The 19,890-nt window shown below is 46.6% G+C and overlaps 1 protein-coding gene across 10 annotated transcripts in view; it reads right to left on the minus strand.

Moving 5' to 3' along the window:
- The window catches only part of Cadps (calcium-dependent secretion activator 1), a 618,572-nt gene that overhangs the window by 412,925 nt on the left and 185,757 nt on the right, over positions 1-19,890 (minus strand). For 7 of the 10 annotated variants that reach the window (XM_075704042.1, XM_075704047.1, XM_075704043.1 and 4 more), the window contains one exon: positions 1,874-1,912. The exons of the other annotated variants lie outside the window; for them this stretch is intronic. In XM_075704042.1, the coding sequence (XP_075560157.1) occupies positions 1,874-1,912 (39 nt within the window). The remainder of the gene's footprint in view (positions 1-1,873; positions 1,913-19,890) is intronic. 10 annotated transcript variants of the gene reach the window in all.

Below are 19,890 nucleotides of genomic sequence, written 5' to 3' on the forward strand. Positions count from 1 at the left end.
ACCTACCCACAGCACTGCCATGGAGCATAACAGCAGCTACCTGCCATCACTTAAACACTCCAAATTCCTTCAGTCTACGACAGAGATTTTTCAAGTCTAAGAAGAGTCACGGTGTCCTTAAAAAATTTGCAAATCTTTTAATAGACAGTCAACACCTGGAGTAATAATTTTTTTTTTTGAATATTTCCCTAAATTTTAGTACCTTTTAGCTAGGCCTGGACTATTCTTGAACATTTCAGGTTAGCAGATCTGTGTGCTGCAATTTACTGTTATAATTGCATACAAATACAGTGAGCCTTCTTTGAGAATTCTTAATACTGTCCAAGAAAAAAAAATGGTGGCCAAAATTGTCATGCCTATGCTGTATTGCACTAGCAACAGCAATGTCACTTAGTGATAGGGTTGAATGTTTGCCATTCTTATTTTCCAATAACTCGGCATAGCCTTTTTGCCATCACAGAGTGCAGTACAACCAGAGACAACGGTGGTGAAAGTAAGAGAAATACAAAAAGTAAGTGTGTGTGTGCGTGTGCGTGTGTGCGTGTGTGCGTGTGCGTGTGCGTGTATGTGTGTGTGTGTGCGCGCGCGCGCGCACCAAGAAGCTAAGTGCACTTTGGTCTGTTTCTCTGTTTCTTAATTTACTTTCAATGAGACAAGAATAATTAATTTCCTTATTAAGTACTTGACTATTTGCAAAAGATAGCCCCCTCTGGTTGTCCAGAGCCGGACTTGAAGGCCTCTGCAATTATTTTGGTTACCGAGTCTAACAGGTATTAACATAAATGCAGTTGTCGACCGAGTATTCAGACACTGATATTTCAAATAAGCTTGGTTCGGACAGCTCCGCTGCACCCCCACTGGCTTCACAGGCTTAATGTATATAAGACTACCGAAATTTTGGACACCTTAAAGCGTGTCATCCAATAAATCAGACTGCGACTGCGCGGCCGCATGATAATTTGGACATTGATTTAAGCAGAAATAGCTATCGTTTTATTCTGATACATTGCCGGCATAGTTGCCCAACATGTCAAGGTACCCCCTCAAAACCGATACTAACAAAGCCTAGTTAATCTAGTAGTCACCAACAAGAAATGGCTGCATTAGCAGAATTAGTCATGTGAGTTCCATTCCACTCTTATCATCCACTGTTGGAAACACGGGTGAATCTGACTACTGGTGAAAAGAACAGAATAAAAGGCATCACTAGAAAACTGGGACCAATTACTTTCTAGGCCACATAGCAAAGCGCTTGGGTTGTATACGGACATTCTAAGATATTTTCACCTTTGTGATATTTCATGCGGGACGCATCAATGTGTGTCAACATTTCTCCTCTGTGATAACATGCCCGGCACTCTGCCAAGGACGCCGTAGACATCAATGCGGCCTGCACCAGCGCTAGGCATGAGGAAGATAGCATGCTTGGCATTGTGCCAAGAATGCCGTCACTTGTAGACACTGATGCATTTTGTGGTAGTCATGCATAACTGAAGGTACCCCAAAACTGACAACCCGAGAATACGGCACACCTTCTTTTGCCACTTGTGGAATAAGGTCACTTCTGGTGAGTCCAGTGTATTTCGCACTTTTTGGCGGTATCTGTTGAGTCATCAGTAAGTGACTATACATGTCTGCAAGTGTGCTTGTGCCAAAAAGAAAGCCAGATGACCTTTTGTGGTGTTTGTAGCAGCAAAAGCGAGTGGGATGGCTGTCCACCCACTTTGTTCCACCTTCAACCAAACGTTGAGACTTTCTTTGTTAAAACCCCACATGGGGGGGCACACAATCCAACTTCCTTCCTGGCACACACTACAACAACGTGGCTGAGGAGGCATGCACCAGGCAGAAGCAGCCAAAACAGTGGACGTACCTCACATCTGTAACGACCAGGCCAGCTGGCGGGGCGATACTTTACACCGGCAACACAATGTGAAGCCAACGTCAGTCCTCCACAGGTTACAACGTGCACGTACACTCACTCAGATGCACCACATGCAGCTGCTACCTAATGCGGCCTAAGTGAGAGTACTCACATAATGGACACACTTCCTTTCAAACCTGGGGGTGTGTTTATTACAATGTTTCCGAATGCTCAATGCTAAAAGCCCAATCAAGTAAGTACACTTGGTACAATGTACCAAGTGTACATCGGTAAAATGATTAAATGAGAAGAAAGCACATGCGGTTGACCATGACAGGATGGAATGAACTCTGCTCAGTGATATGCAGCCAGACAGCCAGGGGCTGTATTCTGTAACGGTTCGCTTTGGACCGGTTTGGTCTGTTTGTTACGTCAAGGTGATGTCACTCGGAGAAAGAGTGGAATGTAGCGGCTCGAAGGAGACCAATGAATGTGCGGCATTCTGTCGCAAGGTCCCGTCATCATTTTTGTTTGTACTTTGGGGATGATATAGTAACTGAAGGATGTTGCTAGTTGGGTAAACAAAAATTGGTTTGTATACAACACTTCCACATTTAATTTCCAGTAATAACTGAACTTCCGACGCAGACAGCTAGTGGTTTAATTTTATCTTGCTTTATTTTATTTTTATTTTTATTTGTCGCTAGGTGGTGCACCATATGTTAAGCAATCAAAGCGGTTCTCTGTGTGTAGGCCGCGGCTCTAATAGGATTTCGTTTAGCCATGGCTGAGGTTCCTAGGGTGAACAATTGCGATGTGTGAGTTCCATCCACGTATCCCTCAACTTTGATAATCTTGCCGCGGTCAAGGAAATGTGCTTGACTGCGGCTTTCTCCTGTAGCATGGAGAGATATCTCACACTCCTTTTTCTTTTCCCTCAACCGTAATGACCCTAGCGACAACGGTAATGACACGACTGACCCACGGTTGCGACAACCCGATAGCTTCTACATTACAGTCGCACTGATGGAAACAAGTAGCAAAAAAAAAAAAAAAAAAAAACAGAAACCTAGCGCGCACAGCAGTTATGTCGCAGTGTCAATGCTACTAAATCTTGTGGTCCTCTACATTCTAGCTTATCGCAAATCCATCACATTCTGTATTTGCGGTGCCTAAACTGCCTTTGCAACTAGCCTTCGCTGATGTCGTATGCGTCGCATCGTTACCCCTCGTCACGTCGCTGTCTTAGGCCAACTCCCGCCAGCAACACAACCAAAAAAGCCACTATCAGCATCCCTCTCGTTGCGCCGGCCAGCGCGAGACTAGCAGCTGGCCACAGTTGCCATAGCAACCATCAAGATCGTGCTCGCCACCGCGCGCGACTCTGAAGTGAACCATTTCTCCATGGTTCCTCTCGTAGCAGACAACGGGTTGCTTTCCAGTTGATTGACAACCTGTGTGACGACAGCAAAATTTGTTGTCACGCCCACCAGAGATGACGACAGCGAAACGCCAACCAATGGCATTCGTGAGAGCGAACCGGTTCCAAAGCGAACCATTACAGAATACGGCCCCAGGTGGGATAAGAATGCCAACCAATGGCATTCGTGAGAGCGAACCGGTTCCAAAGCGAACCATTACAGAATACGGCCCCAGGTGGGATAAGAGCTGCCACCACATCCACATTAGACAAATGTCATTTATAAATGAGAGCACGCAAGTCCATTGGGTGCAGGGAAGGCACTCCATTTCAAGCGAAAGTGCATATCATATTGACCGCAAATAAAGACGGGGACAGCGGAAGAGAACACAAAAGCAACACGGGCAGTAACTTTCAACTGGTTTCTTCACAGCAACTCATGGGCATATAGAGGCAAATAGAACATGCGCAGAACACAGCAAACAAGAACACCCATCAGCCTAGCTGGGCAATCAAATATAAAAAAAATCTATTTCCGATTGAAACAACCTAATGTAAGTGTCACTAACACAGCTTTGGCCTTTCTTTTTATGTGACATGCCTCCATCAGTTCGCATGCAGTCTGGCCCTGGCTTCTCCCCAGAATCTTTATCTCCTTAAAAAGTGGTGCACAAAGGCAGGCATTGCAGTGCGCCCCCAGAAAAGTGCGCCAATTCGTCTTTCGTTAACGTTTGTTCATGTTCCTTGGCTCGATCATTCAGGCACCGTCCTGTCTGCCCTATGTAGGACTTGCCACACGCCAGGGGGATTGAATTTAGGCACACTTGCACAATCTGTAGAGAGCAAGGAAGGGTCGGCCCTTCTGATGTTTTTCTCAGCGAAAACCCACAAGCCGGAAACGCCTTCTCGTGTCATTATTTCGGAAAAAGGCACGTGGCAATATTCCCTCTCCTGTTGGCTCCAGTGTCACCTTAAGAAGCTAGATGTTAATGATACGTTTCTGGTTAAAGTATCTGCCGAGGTTATACACTATCTTTCTCAACATTCTGACATCCCAGTTAAGGCTATGTCCTAGATATAAAAGACTTCTTTTCTTCTATTTCGCATCAGGTGTTCCTGGTTGTTATCGAAGAAGCCATTAGTAGTTTTGGTGCTCTTGCGTTCCAGCATGAATGTGGTGTGTCTATTTCAGACTTTGTAATATTGCTTCAGCTTTACCTTTCCTCAAGTTTCGCCAAATGGAACGGGAATGTTTTCCTTCAAAAAAGCGGGATATGTATAGGGTCTTGTATTGCTCCCTTGTTGTGCGACTTATTTTTGGCTTACCTAGACAGGAATGCTATGTCACGGATGGGCAATACGAAAATCTAAAAAGCCTTTCGTTATGTGGATGATCTTTTAATTCTGTTTAAATGTGAGGACAGCTGTGTGGTGCCCTCTGTTCATCAGATGTTGGATCTGTTTGAAGAATGCTTATCTCCGCTCACACTCACACATGAGCTTCAGGAGAATGGGTCACTCAGGTTTTCAGATTTGAATTTTACCTTTTACCTGGACATGTATGCTGGATGTATGAGCCACGAGCTAATAAGCCTCTGTTATCCGATGCACCTGCCCATTCAAAACTTGTTAAGAGAGGTATCGTTCATGCTTGCTTGCATAATACACTAACAAAATCCTATTATCATTTGATAAAACCTAGTTTCAATTCGCAGATTGCTCGGTTGAGGGCGGCAGGGTACCCGAGCAACCTTCTTGTCTCAGTCTCGGAGAACTTGCATAGTAAGTTAAGCCCCGATCCTCACAGCATTGAGCCTCAGGTACACGATCGAAGAAACAAAACAGCTGTTATCCCGTACGTTCATGGGATCTCCCACAAACTTAAAAAATTGGACGAAGAGCAGGTATCGATGTTGTTTTCTCTGCTCCAAAAGAACCTGCCCAGCTTTGCGTCAGAACTAATCCTGTTGCTAAGGGACGTAGGATTTGCAGTATTAATCATAGAAAAAAGTATAAAGTTTGTTCTAAAGGTGTTGTGTACAGGATACCGCTGAAATGCGGTCGGTCTTGTATAGGGCAGACATGTAGATGTCGCAATGTTAGATTACAAAAACACAGCAATAAAGTGCGCAAAGGGCAGAAAGGGCTTTTAGGTGTCTATTGCGCACAATGCGGCTGTTTCCCGCTTTTTGAAGAAACCACTATCTTAGCTAGGCATTCTAATGAATGCACTAGACTTATCATTGAAGCAGCATCGATTGCTGAAGGTGACTCAGTTAGTAAGCCGTCAATTGCATTAGCAGATAAAGAACTGGTTTTTCTGAGGTCGCACATGCGCTCTCGTTCATCTTAGACGGCGGTCATGCTTCTTCTCAATTTTGAATGCACACTCATGCCGGTTAGATGCTTTCTGGGGGGCGCTGTTGTCTTGGTGTCTCAGTATATATGCATGTTACTCAAAATAAATATCAATTGGAAGTCAGTGCTTGTCTTCGTCATACTTTTGGTCCCTTGTCTATGCATGCGCTGTAAGTGATGTTTGAAACAATGAAATACCTAATGAGAACATAGCCGTCTTCACTGAGGAGATGACACACCTGTTCCGCCCAGCCGACCCCGAAATGTCCAAGGAGAAGAAACTTCGGCTACTCATGCATGGTGTCAAGCAAGAACTTTTCGGCAGAATGATACAAAATCCATTGAAGACCGTCAAAGAGTTTCTTCACGAGGCCACCAGCATTGAGAACACTCTGGAAATGCGGAACTGGCAATTCAACTGCCGTACAAGCTCAGCAAATCTGGAGTCTGCCCTGACTTGCAGAAGACAGCTGCCATCACAAAGTTCCAGCAGCCCATCGACAAGAAGGCAGTGCGTAGATTCCTTGGCATATGTGCCTATTACAGGCGCTTTGTCAATGACTTTTCACACATCTCTGAGCCATTGACACATCTAACTAAATGTGATGTCGAGTTCAAGTGGGGAATGCTGCAGGCTGACGCATGTCAAGAACTCAAACGACGCATGCAGTCGCCACCGGTACTTGCACACTTCGACTTTAAAGGACTCTTCAGGGCGGCTGGTGCGGTGGAGCCTCAGACTGCAAGAATATGACATCACTGTAACCTACAAGTCCAGATGAAAACACTCCGATGCCGATTGCCTATCACGCGCCCCCATGACCAACCGCCGTAATATGACGAGGATGATGGCACCTTCCTTGGAATAATAAGCACGGACGACTTCGCTGAACAGCAATGAGCAGACTCGGAGCTAAAAAGCCTTGTCGAGTATTTGGACGGGCACACCGACATTGTTCCTAGGGCATTTAAGCGAGAAGTGTCTTGGTTCTCGCTTCAAAACAACTTACTGTTAAGAGCGCAAAACGTAGACGGGACACGAGACGAGAAGACGACCCCACAAGCGCTGTTAACACCATGATAGAAAACCGACAAGCCCCAGCTGCTATTCTATTAAAACAACCTACTCGTAAAGAACTCAACCTACTCGTTGACTGGTGACAACCTACTCGTTGTCACCAGTCCACGCCAACTAGCTTTTTGTTGTTCCCTCAGCGCTGCGTCCAGAAGTACTGCACGGCCTATATGAAGATCTGACTGCTGGGCACCTCGGATTCTCCCATACGCTATCGATGATACAGGAAAAGTATTACTGGCTGCGCCTGACCATTGACATCGCCTGTTATGCAAAAACATGCCGAGAATGTCAGCGACACCAGACACCACTGACAAGGCCAGCGGGAGTACTACAGCTGATCAAGCCTCCTTGCGACCATTTCAGCAGATTTCAGCAGCAGAGGGAGTGAGGGACTATCACATTTTTCTTGAGTGCTTGTTATAATCTGTTTTCTTGAGCTTCTTATAATCAGGCTTGGCTAAACCACAACAAGAACCCATACCAGGGTGGGAAGTGTTGACAGGTACAAACAATGCAGTCTGAGGAGGCAAACACACATCTTGCGACATGGAGAGAACTGTATCGTACCGCGTCTGACACATGTGCTATGCATGATAAGCTAAGGGGGCGTAGTCCCACTTCTCTGTATATCGCCGCATGACCATCTGAGGGGCGTTGCCCCATCTTACTGTATAAAATAACTGCTCAATAAATCCCGGGCACTCGTCCTCTGGCAACCGAAAGCACGGGGCCATGATGATACATGGTGTCAGAAGTATCTAGCGCCTGCCCACATCCGCTCGTCTGAAGGACAGCAGTCGCCGAGGTTGCTGCTGCCAGCATGGATTTCATAAAGCCACCGGAACAGCTGTGGTTTGAAGGTGACATAAGCAAGAACTGGGGGCTGTTCAAGCAACAGTTTCAACTATTCCTGACTGCAACGGAACCTGCAAGTAAGAAAAGAGAAGCATTGACAAAAACTGCGTTGCTACTGAGCGTCGCCGGAGAGGAAGCCATCGAGGTCTACAACGCCTTCAGCTTCACGGAAGACGAGTCAAAGGACGATTACAATGCAGCAATCAAAAAGTTCGACGACTACTTCGCTTCTCAAGTCAATGAGGTACCTCAGCGCTACCTGTTCCGTGGCCGAATGCAAGAGCCCGGTGAGCCTTTTGAGCATTTCTTACGAGATCTGAAGACAAAAGCATGAGCGTGTAACTTTGGTGGGCTAGCAGACTCAATGATCAGAGACCAAATTGTTTTTGGCACAAACCACGCAAAGGTTCAAGAGAAGCTTCTTTCTGACAACCAGTTGACGCTGCAAAAGGCAGAAGAACATTGCAAGGCAGCTGAAGTAGCAGTAGCGAACCAGGCAATTTGGATGCGAGAACAAAAGCAAGTCGACGCAATGCATAGGACCAGTCGTGCTTCGGAAGTAAAGAAGCGCAAAAGTTACAAATGTCAAAGGTGTGCAAAGGCGCATGCACCACGAAAATGCCCAGCTAACGGACGAAGTTGTCGTGCATGCCAAGGAAAAAACCACTTCGCCATATGTTGCAAATCGAACCCACAAGTAGGCAAGTTGCACGGTAGTGAAGATGATTTTGAAATTCTCGCTATCGGAAATAAATCCAGCTGAGCAGACTGGATGGTGAAAGCTAAGGTGGGAGGAAAACTGATTGATTTTAAAATAGACACTGGATCACAAGCCAATCTGCTACCTTTAGTGCTGTACGCACAGAAGAACCCGAAGCCACAGATGAAGCCCTGCAGTGCGGTGTTGCGATCCTACGGGGGAAGCGAAATCAAGCATTTGGGAACCGTAAGGCAAGAAGTGACGCTGCGCGACCGCACTTTCACTCAGGATTTTTTCGTTGTCCGCAAGTGATCCCAAGCAATTCTTGGTATGCAGGTGTGTGAGACCATAGGGCTAGTATCCCGACAAGTACACAGCGTGTCGCAAAGCAGCTCAGAAAAAGTTGTGAATGAATTTCGCCACCTTTTTTCTGGCATAGGGTGTATCCAGAGCCACTATTGCATGGTCCTGCGGGACGGAATACTCCCAGTCGTCAAGCCGGCGCGTCGAGTGCCATTGGCCTTGAAAGAGCAGCTTCGACACGAGCTGGAGCGTATGGAGCGGGAAGGCATAATCACGAAGGTGACTGAGCCTACTGAATGGGTAAGCCCTCTTGTCATTGTGCGCAAGAAAAACGGCAAAATATGCTTGTGCATGGACGCGCGTAAGATAAACGAGGCCATTAAATGAGAACACTTTGAAATGCCTAGGCGAGAGGACAATGAATCTGAGCTCGCAGGAGCTAAAGTGTTCACTCGCCTAGATGCGAATTCCGGTTTCTACCTGATTCCGCTTCACGACGAAATGTCGAGAATCTGCACTTTCGCAACGCCTTTCGGTTGCTACCATTTTCTCCGATTGCCTTTTGGCATATCGTCAGCATCGGAAGTGTTCCAAAAGGCCCTAAACGACATTTTTAAGACTGTACCAGGAACAAAGGTATATGTCGATGACATATTAGTTTGGGGCTCATCAAGGCAAGAGCATGACGAACAATTGAGGTTGGTGCTAAAGACTGCAGAAAAAGCAGGGCTAACATTCAACTCTGACAAATGCGTTGTTGGAGTCAACGAAATTGAGTTCTTAGGGGATGTAATTTCTGCAGAATGAATAAGGCCGAGTTCTGCCCTCGTTCACTCTATGCTCCCAATTCCAGAGCCGCATGAGCCGCGCAGAGAATGCTCAGAGTCATAAATTATTTTGACAAGTTTATTCCAGCACTGGCAGACAGGACGAAGCTTTTGCGCAGCATAATCAAGAAAGACGCGGTGTTTGATTGGATGCCGAATCACGTGGAAGAATGGCGTCAGATATGCCACACTTTAAGTAGCCAACCGTTGCTGTCGGTGTTCGACCCAGAAAAAGAAACAAAACTCTCGTGTGACGTATCACACAGTGGCGTAGGCACCGCACTCTTGCAGAACCATGACGGCACTTGGAAACCGGTCGCGTATAAATCAAGAACACTTTCGGAAGTGGAAAAACGCTATTCGCAAATAGAAAAAAAAAATGCTAGCCATTACATAAGGCTGCGAAAAATTCAATCACTTTGTGTATGGCCAAAAGGTCGTCATTAAGACCGACCATCACCCTTTGATCGTTATCTATAAGAAAGCAATCGGTGACAAGCCACCCAGGCTACAACATTTCTTTATGCGATTGCTCAGATATGACTTCGACCTGCAATTCGTTCCAGGAAAACAGCTTGTGCTCGCAGACATGCTGTCTCGAGCACCCAGCAATTTGGACACGGATGCGATTGGCACTGCCGACGTAGAAGTGAATGCCGTGAGTATGGTACCTTCACTCATCAGCGACGAAACATGGAAGCGTCTCGCAGCAGAAACAGCCAAGGATAGTTATCTGAAAGTGGTACTGCAAAACCTAATAACAAATGAGCCAATAGACGGTCTGTTGAAACCATTTTCATCGGAGCTATCTCATATTAAAGGTGTCCTATTCAAGGCGTGCAAGGTCGTAATTCCAAGCAGTATGGGGTGAGAGACTTTGCACAGGATTCACAAGGGTCACCTAGGAATCGGCAAATGTAAAGCTAGTGCTCGTCGTCTCGTCTTCTGGCCTGGCATGAACTCTGAAATCGAAGTGTTCACTCAGAGGTGAGCTGCATGCAAAAAGTATGCGCATAACCAGCCGAAGGAGCCACTTATGATGCGTCCCATTCCGGACCAGCCTTGGTATCGCGTAGGAATCGACATATTCCACTACGGCGGCAAGTCCTACTTGTGCGTCTATGACGCCTTGTCTACTTCCCAGAAGTAGAATGCCTGAGAGACAATACAGCCAGGACCGTCATTGAAGCGACTAGTGCTATATTTGCCCGTTATGGCATTCCAATGGAGGTTCTTTCGGACAATGGTCCCCAATTTTCTAGCAGAGCATTTGCCACGTTTTTCCGCGCTTACGACTTCAAACACATTATCTCAAGTCCGGGATTCCCACATTCCTATGGGTTATCGAAAAAGGGGGTACAGGTGGTGAAGAGACTTCTAAAGAAAACGAGCGACGTTAAACAGGATTTCTGGTTGGCACTTTTGGCTTACAGGACTTCTCCCTTAGAGTGTGGCCAGTTGCCACCGGAGATCCTCCAAAGCCGCCAACTACGAACACTGCTGCCTGCCTGCGAATGTGGACCAGCCCACCAAGTTGTCAAGCACCATCAGCTTCAAACTTCCGCGCAGCCACTAGCATCGCTCCACGAAGGCAATGTCATGTGAGTCCACCAGACCGGCACGTGGACCACGAAAGCACAGGTTCTGAAACAGTCAACGTACCCCAAGTCGTACCATGTCATCACGCCGGAGGGGCAGTCGTTTCGGTGTAATCGCAAACACCTACTACCGACCGGGGAGACCTTTCAGCGTGACTTCATTCCCAACGGTAGCAATGCGGAACCCGAGTGCTCAACATCTGCTCATCGCACCGACGATGCAGCACCGAGTAATGGTGTTACGACAGCTGTGGACATGTTCCACAGTGTGCAGCCAATGTCAGCCAGTGTTCCGGGAACTGCAGACATTTCGGACAGGTTGCCGCCTACACCAGCACCGAGGAGGTCCCTGAGGCAAGCAAGATCACCCCAGCGACTACAGTATGATCGGAACTTTGAACAGATTTCCTAAACACGCTGTGTCAATATTTATATGCTGTACTTTCGTTACAAATGTGTAACCTTGGAATCATCGCTATACTACATCTGTAAGTACTTGCGCTGTTTATTTTATTTTATTTCTCGTAACGAAAGAGGATGTATCGTATCGCGTCTGACACGTGTGCTATGCATGATAAGCTGAGGGGGCATAGTCCCACTTCTCTGTATATCGTCGCATGACCATTTGAGGGGCGTTGCCCCATTTTACTGCATAAAATAACTGCTCAATAAACCCCGGGCACTCATGCTCTGGCAACCGAAAGCACGGGGCCATGCTGATACAAGAACGTCTGCGGCATCACTGGTGTTATCTGTTATTGAAGTTCGCCCGTTGCAGCAAAGAGAAATCATGCCAGTGCCACAATCCAAAGTTGACCCCCACTCACAAAAGAAATCAATTCCTAAAATAATGTCATGCGTTGTACATGCAAGCACAGTAAACTCACTTTGAAATGTCTGGTCCCCTATCATAACTGAAACAGAACAGACCCTTAGTGGGTGTAACATTTCCCCACCAACTCCGCGAAAGGTAGCATTCCGATCCAAAGAAAACATAAGTTTTTGTCCACAACGATTTTTGAAGGACAGGCTCACAACAGAAACTGCTGCCCCGGTATCAACTAAAGCAAAAGCCATCACACTGTCAACTGAAACAAACACTTCGTTTTTAAATAATTTTGCACAAGGGGGTCTTGATGAAGATGAATATATTGCAGCCTCACCCTTGTTGGTAGCACCAGCTAGTTTCCCAGCGGCGGCGGTGACAACGAGCGACGACGACGAAGTGACGGAGAGCGCTGTTGTCGTGTCGGTGGCTGTGTAAGGCTGCGCTTGGAAACGGGGAAGTCACTGCAGTTCGCGCATCCCTGCTGCAGCCATTGGAAGGAACTGGGACACAGCCAGGGCTCGTCAGTGGGCACACGAGGTGCATAGGCATTAAACCGTGGAGCTCGCTGCTGGCGGCGGTGGCAATACCTAGCAATGTGTTCAGGCACACTGCAGCTGTAGCAAATGCGGGTGTCGCGGCTTGTCACGGGGGACGCTGGTGACATCGGTGTCAGGGGCAGAAATGAACTCTCAGGCTGGTTGTAGGAGGGAAGAGCCCACGGAACAAATCGTGGTGCATCTTGTCAGCGTCCCAGACTTGCCGGTTGCTGTGGCATGTTGCTGCTCTCCGGATGGTCAGCATAGGTCTTGCGAGGCTCTTGGTAACTCTGACGTGCCCAGGTGGCCAGTGGCACATGAGAGCGATCGTCAAATGCACACTGATGGCACACATGAGCGTCATCAACAACTTTAAGGTGTTCAAACTCTTCTTTAACCACTTACCGCATCACCGAGGAGATGTCGACATGGGCTGGGATGGGCACACTAGCAATAGTAGTGGCATTGTCCAACCGTTCGAACTTTGGTCCAATCCTTCTCATTTTCAGTGCTTCAAACGCCCGGCAGTGTTTTTTCAAATCAGATGGAGTACTAAGGTCTTCCTTTGTTATAAGAAAATTATAAGCATCTTCAGTGATTCCTTTGAGCAGATACCCTACTTTGTCTTCGTCTGTCATGGTGGCGCTGACGATTCCACATGATTTCAAAACAGCCTCTACGTACGTTGTACAAGTTTTGCCTCGCCAAAGGCGGGGTCGTCATTGCCTTCTCCAGAATCGGCCATGTCTGCTGCTTGTAGTCATAAATCGGCCAAGCGTCTACTTCGCCTGACAGTTGGTAGAGCTGGGTCGTCCAGGATCATTCAGGATTTACCCCGCACTTCGACCAAAGATGTCATCAAAGAGGTTTATTTACAGGGTGAAACGAGGTCCAGGAGGAAGCCACAGACAAGGCCCAGCCAGTGCAGAGTACCCTGAGATAATGTGCGTGCACTCTACTTCTTTCTCTGCCTCAGTCGTGCAGTGCTGCGACAATATGTACAACTTTCTCTCTGCATGAAATAATGGCTGAAGTATAATGTAGGAAGTCCCAGCCCAGGATAACTTCATGGATAGAGATGGGAAGGAAATGAACTCAATGTAGTAGTCAATGCCGTCAATGGAAACATGAGCAGTACACTGTCCATTGGGGTGAATGAATACATTATTAGCACCATGCAAAATAAGTCCAAGATACAGTAATGTGGAAAGTTGGGCTAGTTGGTGAGGTCCAAGACACGGAGCTTTTACTTTCTGGAGCTGCAAGCACAGATCACTGCGAAGAACAGACACGGCGGCACCAGTATCAACGAGAGCTGACACAGGAATGCCTTCAACAGTTGCATAAAGCCTGTTGGTCGGGCAAACAGGAGGCATTTGTAATGACTGATAGGAAGCAGTTTTCCCTCCAAAAACTGGAACAGTTACTTTTCTAGGTGCTGGTCTGCAAGATGGGAAGTGGGACAAAGTGTTGATGTAGAGTGCCAGTAGGGCGAAGAAGAACGATGTCTGGCTGAATGAGAAAAATGAGGCTGATCGAGGGCAGCTGGAGGAGATAGAGAACGCTGCTGAGGGAACGAGTAGGGTCTGGGATAGCAGGTGCCAGGTCGACAGGTAAGCTGTCAGGTGGACTGAGGGTAGGATGGCGCAGCAAGCGCCCTGGTGCTCATCAAAGCCAAATGACCATAGGTGACTTCAGTAGGCATAGAAGTCATGGTAGGGGTTGGCAGTGAAGCAACATCTGCGTACATGAGTGTTTAGCATGCTACTGGAGTGGCAGGCATCGTGGGTGTAGTCATCACTGTCAACTCTTGCCTTACAACCTCGCAGGCAGCAGGAGAATGCCTCAGGTCTTCTACATGAAGCTCTTCGCGAATGATGGTGTGAATCAAAGCACACAGATCAGAATAATGGTGAACCTGATTTCTGCTGTCCTTTTGAAAACAAAGAGGCTGCAACTCCTCTAGACGCTGACAAATGGAAGTGATGTCTTGGATAGAAGCTGGATTTTGCATAATTAAGGCTCTGAATGCAACAGAGTCAATGCCTTTTAATATATGTAAAACGCGTTCGGCTTCCATCATGTTAGGGTTCGCACGATGGCACAGAGCCAAGAAATCCTCTATGTATAAGATGCAAGACTCGTGCGGAAGTTGAGGCACATGTCTAGCTTCTGTTTGGCGACTTCTGCATGGCCACACAAAGAAGTGAAAATTTGCCGCAGCTAGGTGGTAAATGTTGATCAATCTGTGATGTCAGATTCGTGGTTGAAATACCACATCTTTGCAATGCCAGTCAAATAAAATGCAACGTGCGTCAATTTCTAGGTGTCAGTCCACTGATTGTATGAACACAAAAAGTTATAGTTGTCGAGCAGTTCATCAACGTCATCACCGTGGAGCCCCACTAAGACACAGGGATCGTGTTGAAGGCTCGTCATAGTTCAAGAGGGCAGCACAGGTGGAGTCGTCGGTGTTGTAGGGTTAGAGGCACTAGAAAAGGCAAGTTTGGAAGTGTCCATTGTTGTAGGCGTAGCCAGGCCAAGGAGGTCAAAGAAAAACTGCTGGAGTGGAAGGTCCTGTAGCTTCTTACCAGGAAAGGTGAAGCCAGATCCGGATGGAATACTGAGAGCAGGTGGAACTTTTCCTAACGGTGAATGACATGCCAGAAGGTAAGAAGACGACCGTATTTTTGATGTGTTGCGGAGCCGCGACGTATTTCTCGCTATGATGTTTACTCGCCGCTGAGGAACCTGCCGAGGCGAATATAGCGGCAATTTTTTATGCACTCAACAATTACTTCTTGCCAAACATGTCGGAAGTGGTAGCAAGTTTCAAGTTTTTCACGGCATAGGAGGAATGGGGACGTGGTGAGCGAGTACATTGCATCGTTAAGGCAACTGGCTGACGATTGCAAATTTGGGACATTACGAGACCGCATGCTATGAGACCAAATTGTTAGTGGCCTTAATGGTGGGCCGATGCAAACATGTTTATTAGAAACAGCTGATTTAAACTTGGAAACCACAATGAGTACAGTACAGGCCATCAAGGCTGCTCGCAAGGATTCCCGTACATACACCGAGCACTCGTCGAACACCACAGTCCGAGCCAGCGCAAATGACAGTCAAAATGACCATGGTGGCAACAAACAGGGTACAATCTGGGCTTCACAAACGTGGGTGTTTCTATTGAGGTGGTACCCATCAAGTGCGCCAGTGCCAACACGTCAACTCAGTTGGCTACAAATGCAGGTGGCAAGGGCATCTGGCAAGAGTCTGCAAGACTGATAGCAAGTCAGCAGATAGACAGATGCACCGTACAGATACAAGGCATGTAAATATTGTGGATGAGGTGCTTGTCACACATTAGGCGGGTGAAAGCTTATGACCTTTGGGCACTTAAGGCGGCCAGACCAGCACCGATGCGCATTTCGGTTATCATTAACGGCGTGCTGCTAGAGATGGAACTTGATAAGGGCGCCAGTGTGTCAATGATAAGTGAAAAAAAGTTCACACAACTGTTTCCATTGGCCTCCTTGGAACAATCTGACATCCAGCTGAGGAGCTTTTGTTGGCATACGCGACCAGTCGACAGGAGGTTCATGGCCACTATGAAGCTTGGGGAAAAAGAGACAGCCACCACTGTCTGTGGTAAAAGGGCAGTGCCCCACATTGTTCGGTAAAGTTGGATGAAGGAATTTCAATTAGGAATCAGCAAGCTGGAATTCATTTTTTTCGTGGTTTCTGCAGAAGAAGCTTTGGACCGTTTTCAGGAAGTGTTTTCGGAATGTTTAGGCACATTCAAGGGGGTTAAGGCTCGCATCATGGTGCCACAAGACGCTAAATTTAGATTCTTCAAGTCTCGGAGGATTCCCTCGGCCAATTCCCTTTGCTCTGAAAGGTAAGTTTGAGGAGTCATTGCAGAGACTGGTCCATCAAGGCGTGGTCCGACCAGTGAAGATTGCCAGATGGGCAGTACCAGTTGTTTCAGTGCTGAAACAAGATGGGCAGCTATGCATTCTAGTAAAACGCGCTGTTTCGCTAGTTGGTGCTTTGTATAAAGAAAAAAACCATGGCGATCAACCACGGCAATCAACCTACGGCGATCAGCAAAATGCACCGATGGCAGATAAATCAACAGATCTTTTAGGCATGAAAGCTTTACGAAAAGGGCTTTGAGATACATTATTGACATACCTTGCACATAATTTCTAGTGACAACACTAGAAAATATAACGCGAACAAATTCCTAACATCTCCACATACCGCAATGACATTGTAAAAAAAAAAAATTTAACGAGATGCTATCTTTGTAAGCCTACATACAGAGAAGCTCATTTATACAGATCTTATAAACATATTCGGGGAACCGAACACATGAATGGATGTGAGTACTACACACTGCATAACACTACAAATGTTCAAGAATTTATTGGCAGCAACTTATGAGGCGTGCTGCCAAAACAGGCTTTCCTTGATGATGCAAAATTTCCACACAAAAGGAACATAGAAACGTGACGAGAAGGTTTTACATTATTCACGCAAAGAATAAGTGCAAAGCACGTAGCGACAGCACTTGTAAAGTTAACACACAGATTTTCATCACGTCAGAACGATCGTATTTGCATCCATTCCTTTTGTCTGCATTTGCGGTTATTCTATCTTGCGTATTTTCCTTTGTGTTCCCGGGAATTCGATTGCGAGCACAGCAGAAACAGGGCCGTTAATTGCTTCCACATGCGAAATGTACAAAACATGTCTGACTGATTGGAGACGGCATTGCTGTAGCTTAAATGAGGCATAGCACTCCCGAATTTCTAGCATATAGGCCCGAAGTGTTCCCGGAAAGCTAAGGGGTTCATTCTCTCCATTTCTTCCTTCTCATTAGCTCTGGTCTGTCCAAAGCTGTAGAAAGCCCGAAGTTGCCTAGGAACGGTCAAGGTTGTCTGTTGTGCGGGAGGCTCATAGTCGTATTGTTCTGCGCTGCTCATCTAGCCACCCTTAATTCTTACCCGGGAGAGCAAGTTTGGGACGGCAAAAGGCAGGCAGGCACAAGCAGGCGATACGCGGCTTGGGGCTTCTTGGTAAGCACTGAAAACTTTTCCCTTTTTTTAGTTTTTTTCACACAATATTTAGGTGCTGTACAAAAACCCCCAAAATATATCACGTACCTAGGCGAGCTCAAGGCCGCATGCACACGTGAGAGTCCAGAACCACGATGTTAAGACCACTGAGAATTGACACTATATTGTGCAAAACCTGCCAACGCTGGATAAATCAACGGACCTCTTAGGCAAGAAAGGCCCTCTGGGCTGAACTTTTCGACGATAAGGTAGCCTCGCCGCCTGCAGGGTTATCTGACTGAGCTATGTCAGATGCTCGGTTGCCATAGTCAGAAGTTACAATCCTTGTATGAAATTTTTTTTTATTCTGACAATGATGAGCTTGAATTTCACCTCTTCCAGTGCACTACATCGGCAGGCTTGGAGTGACACCTAACACTGGCAAAAGATGCCGAGAACAAGCGGGGCTATACTAATCCAAGTACAACCAAATTAGGAAGGTCAAGCTTCAGCAAAGATACTCCCTCACCAGAACAGGAATTGGCCTCCCTGGTGCAGTATTCAGCCACACCTTCTCTCATGATTCCTACAATTAACCCATGGCTTTCAGTCCCCAGCAGCTGCGGAGCACCCGACCAAGGCGGTGGTCAGACCTGTAACACAGCCCAGGGTGCTAAGAATCTCTGGATCCGGACAGGCCGCCAATGGAAACTGACCCTAGCAACCTTTAACCTTTAACAGCCGAACTCTGTCGAGTGAGACTAGCTTAGCAGGATTCTGAGGAACTATCAGACATTGTTTGGGATATCACTGGCCTTGGTGAGATTAGAAGAACTGGTGAGGCTTCGAGGAATTCGAAGGCTTCAGCATGAGGCCAACAAGGCAAGGAGCCACCGCCATGCAATCGAACAGCTTCTCCTGGCAAACGCGCTCACGATCAGTGCTCTAGCCGTGAGTAGCAGCAAGATCGCCTGCTGATCTCTACAAAAATAAAGAGCTCCTTTTAAAGAAGTGAAGAATATATCAGTTGTTTTTATCTACAAGTTTGCTTAATATCTTGAGAATGTGGTCACTACGGCCACAGCGGGGGCATTGTAAACGAGAGTACGCATTCAATGGCCAAGTGAGTTGTAATAATTATAAGAATGCACTACACCGTGAGAAAGAGCAATTTTTTAAAGAAAGTGAAGAACATATTAATTGTTATTCACTAAGAATCCGTTCACTCTCATCGGAATATGGAAACACTGGGATCGAGAGTACACATTTGATGACCAAGTGATTTACGAGAATGCACGACGTCACGAATGGCATTGAGCTTTAATCCCGTTAAGCATGTCTGTGTGGCACCTCGCGAATAACATTAAAGTTTAAGGCATTAGCCAGTTAATGTCATTTTCTGTGCCTGTGCGGCAGGAGTATTAGAACAGCGACATGTAGATGACATGGAAGCAATGAATGAAACCGTAACTAGGCTTGCTTCAGAAGTAGCACTTGAAGTAGCACTTAAAGATAATGATAAATGACCAGGCATGGGGACAAGAGTTTAAGATCGCAAGTCAGCCTCTAGAGTCTGTGAAGGAGTATGTTTATTTAGGTCAATTAAGCACAGGAAACCCTGATCATGAGAAGGAAATTCACAGAATAAAAATGGGTTGGATCGCATACGGCAGATATTGTCAGCTCCTAACTGGAAGCTTACCATTATCATTGAAAAGGAAGGTGTACAATCAGTGCATTTTACCAGTGCTGACATATGGGGCAGAGACTTGGAGACTGATGAAGAAGCTTGAGAACAAGTAAAAGACTATGCAAAGAGTGAAGGAACGAAAAATCCTAGGTATAATGTTAAGAAACAGAAGGAAAGCGGTCTACTTCAATGACATCTTGGTAACAGGTGACAGTGATGACGAACATTCCGCAAACATCTGCAAGGCACTAGAACGCTTGCAAGAGGTGAGCCTGAAGCTGAAACTTGAAAAATGCGAGTTCCTGTTACCTGAAGTCCAGTACTTGGGTCACATTCTAAGTGCTGCCGGGCTACGTCCAGATCCTGCCAAGACTGAAACAGTGGGGAAAGCTCCCGAACCCCAAGATATTGTGAAAGAGTTACAAAGCTGTTTGGGTTTGGCAGATTCGTACGGAATGTTTTTCCCAAATCTGTCAAATTTACTACAACCATTGAACACCTTGCTGACCAGTGAGACCAAGTGGTACTGGACTGCAGTCAAACAAGGTGCATTCGTTAGGAGCAAAGAGCTGCTAGCATTCGCCCGTGTCTTCCCATTACAACCCATTTAGACCGACCGTTGTGATCACTGACGCTTCCCTTCACAGCCTGGGGACGGTCTTGGCACAGAGAGAGACTTCTGGAGAAGACCGGGCAACAACCTTTGCATCAAGAAGCCTCACTGCCGCTGAAAATAATTACAGCCAACTTGATAAAAAGGCATTTGGAC

Source organism: Dermacentor variabilis, chromosome 9 (genome assembly GCF_050947875.1).
Source record: "Dermacentor variabilis isolate Ectoservices chromosome 9, ASM5094787v1, whole genome shotgun sequence".
NCBI lineage: Eukaryota > Metazoa > Arthropoda > Arachnida > Ixodida > Ixodidae > Dermacentor > Dermacentor variabilis.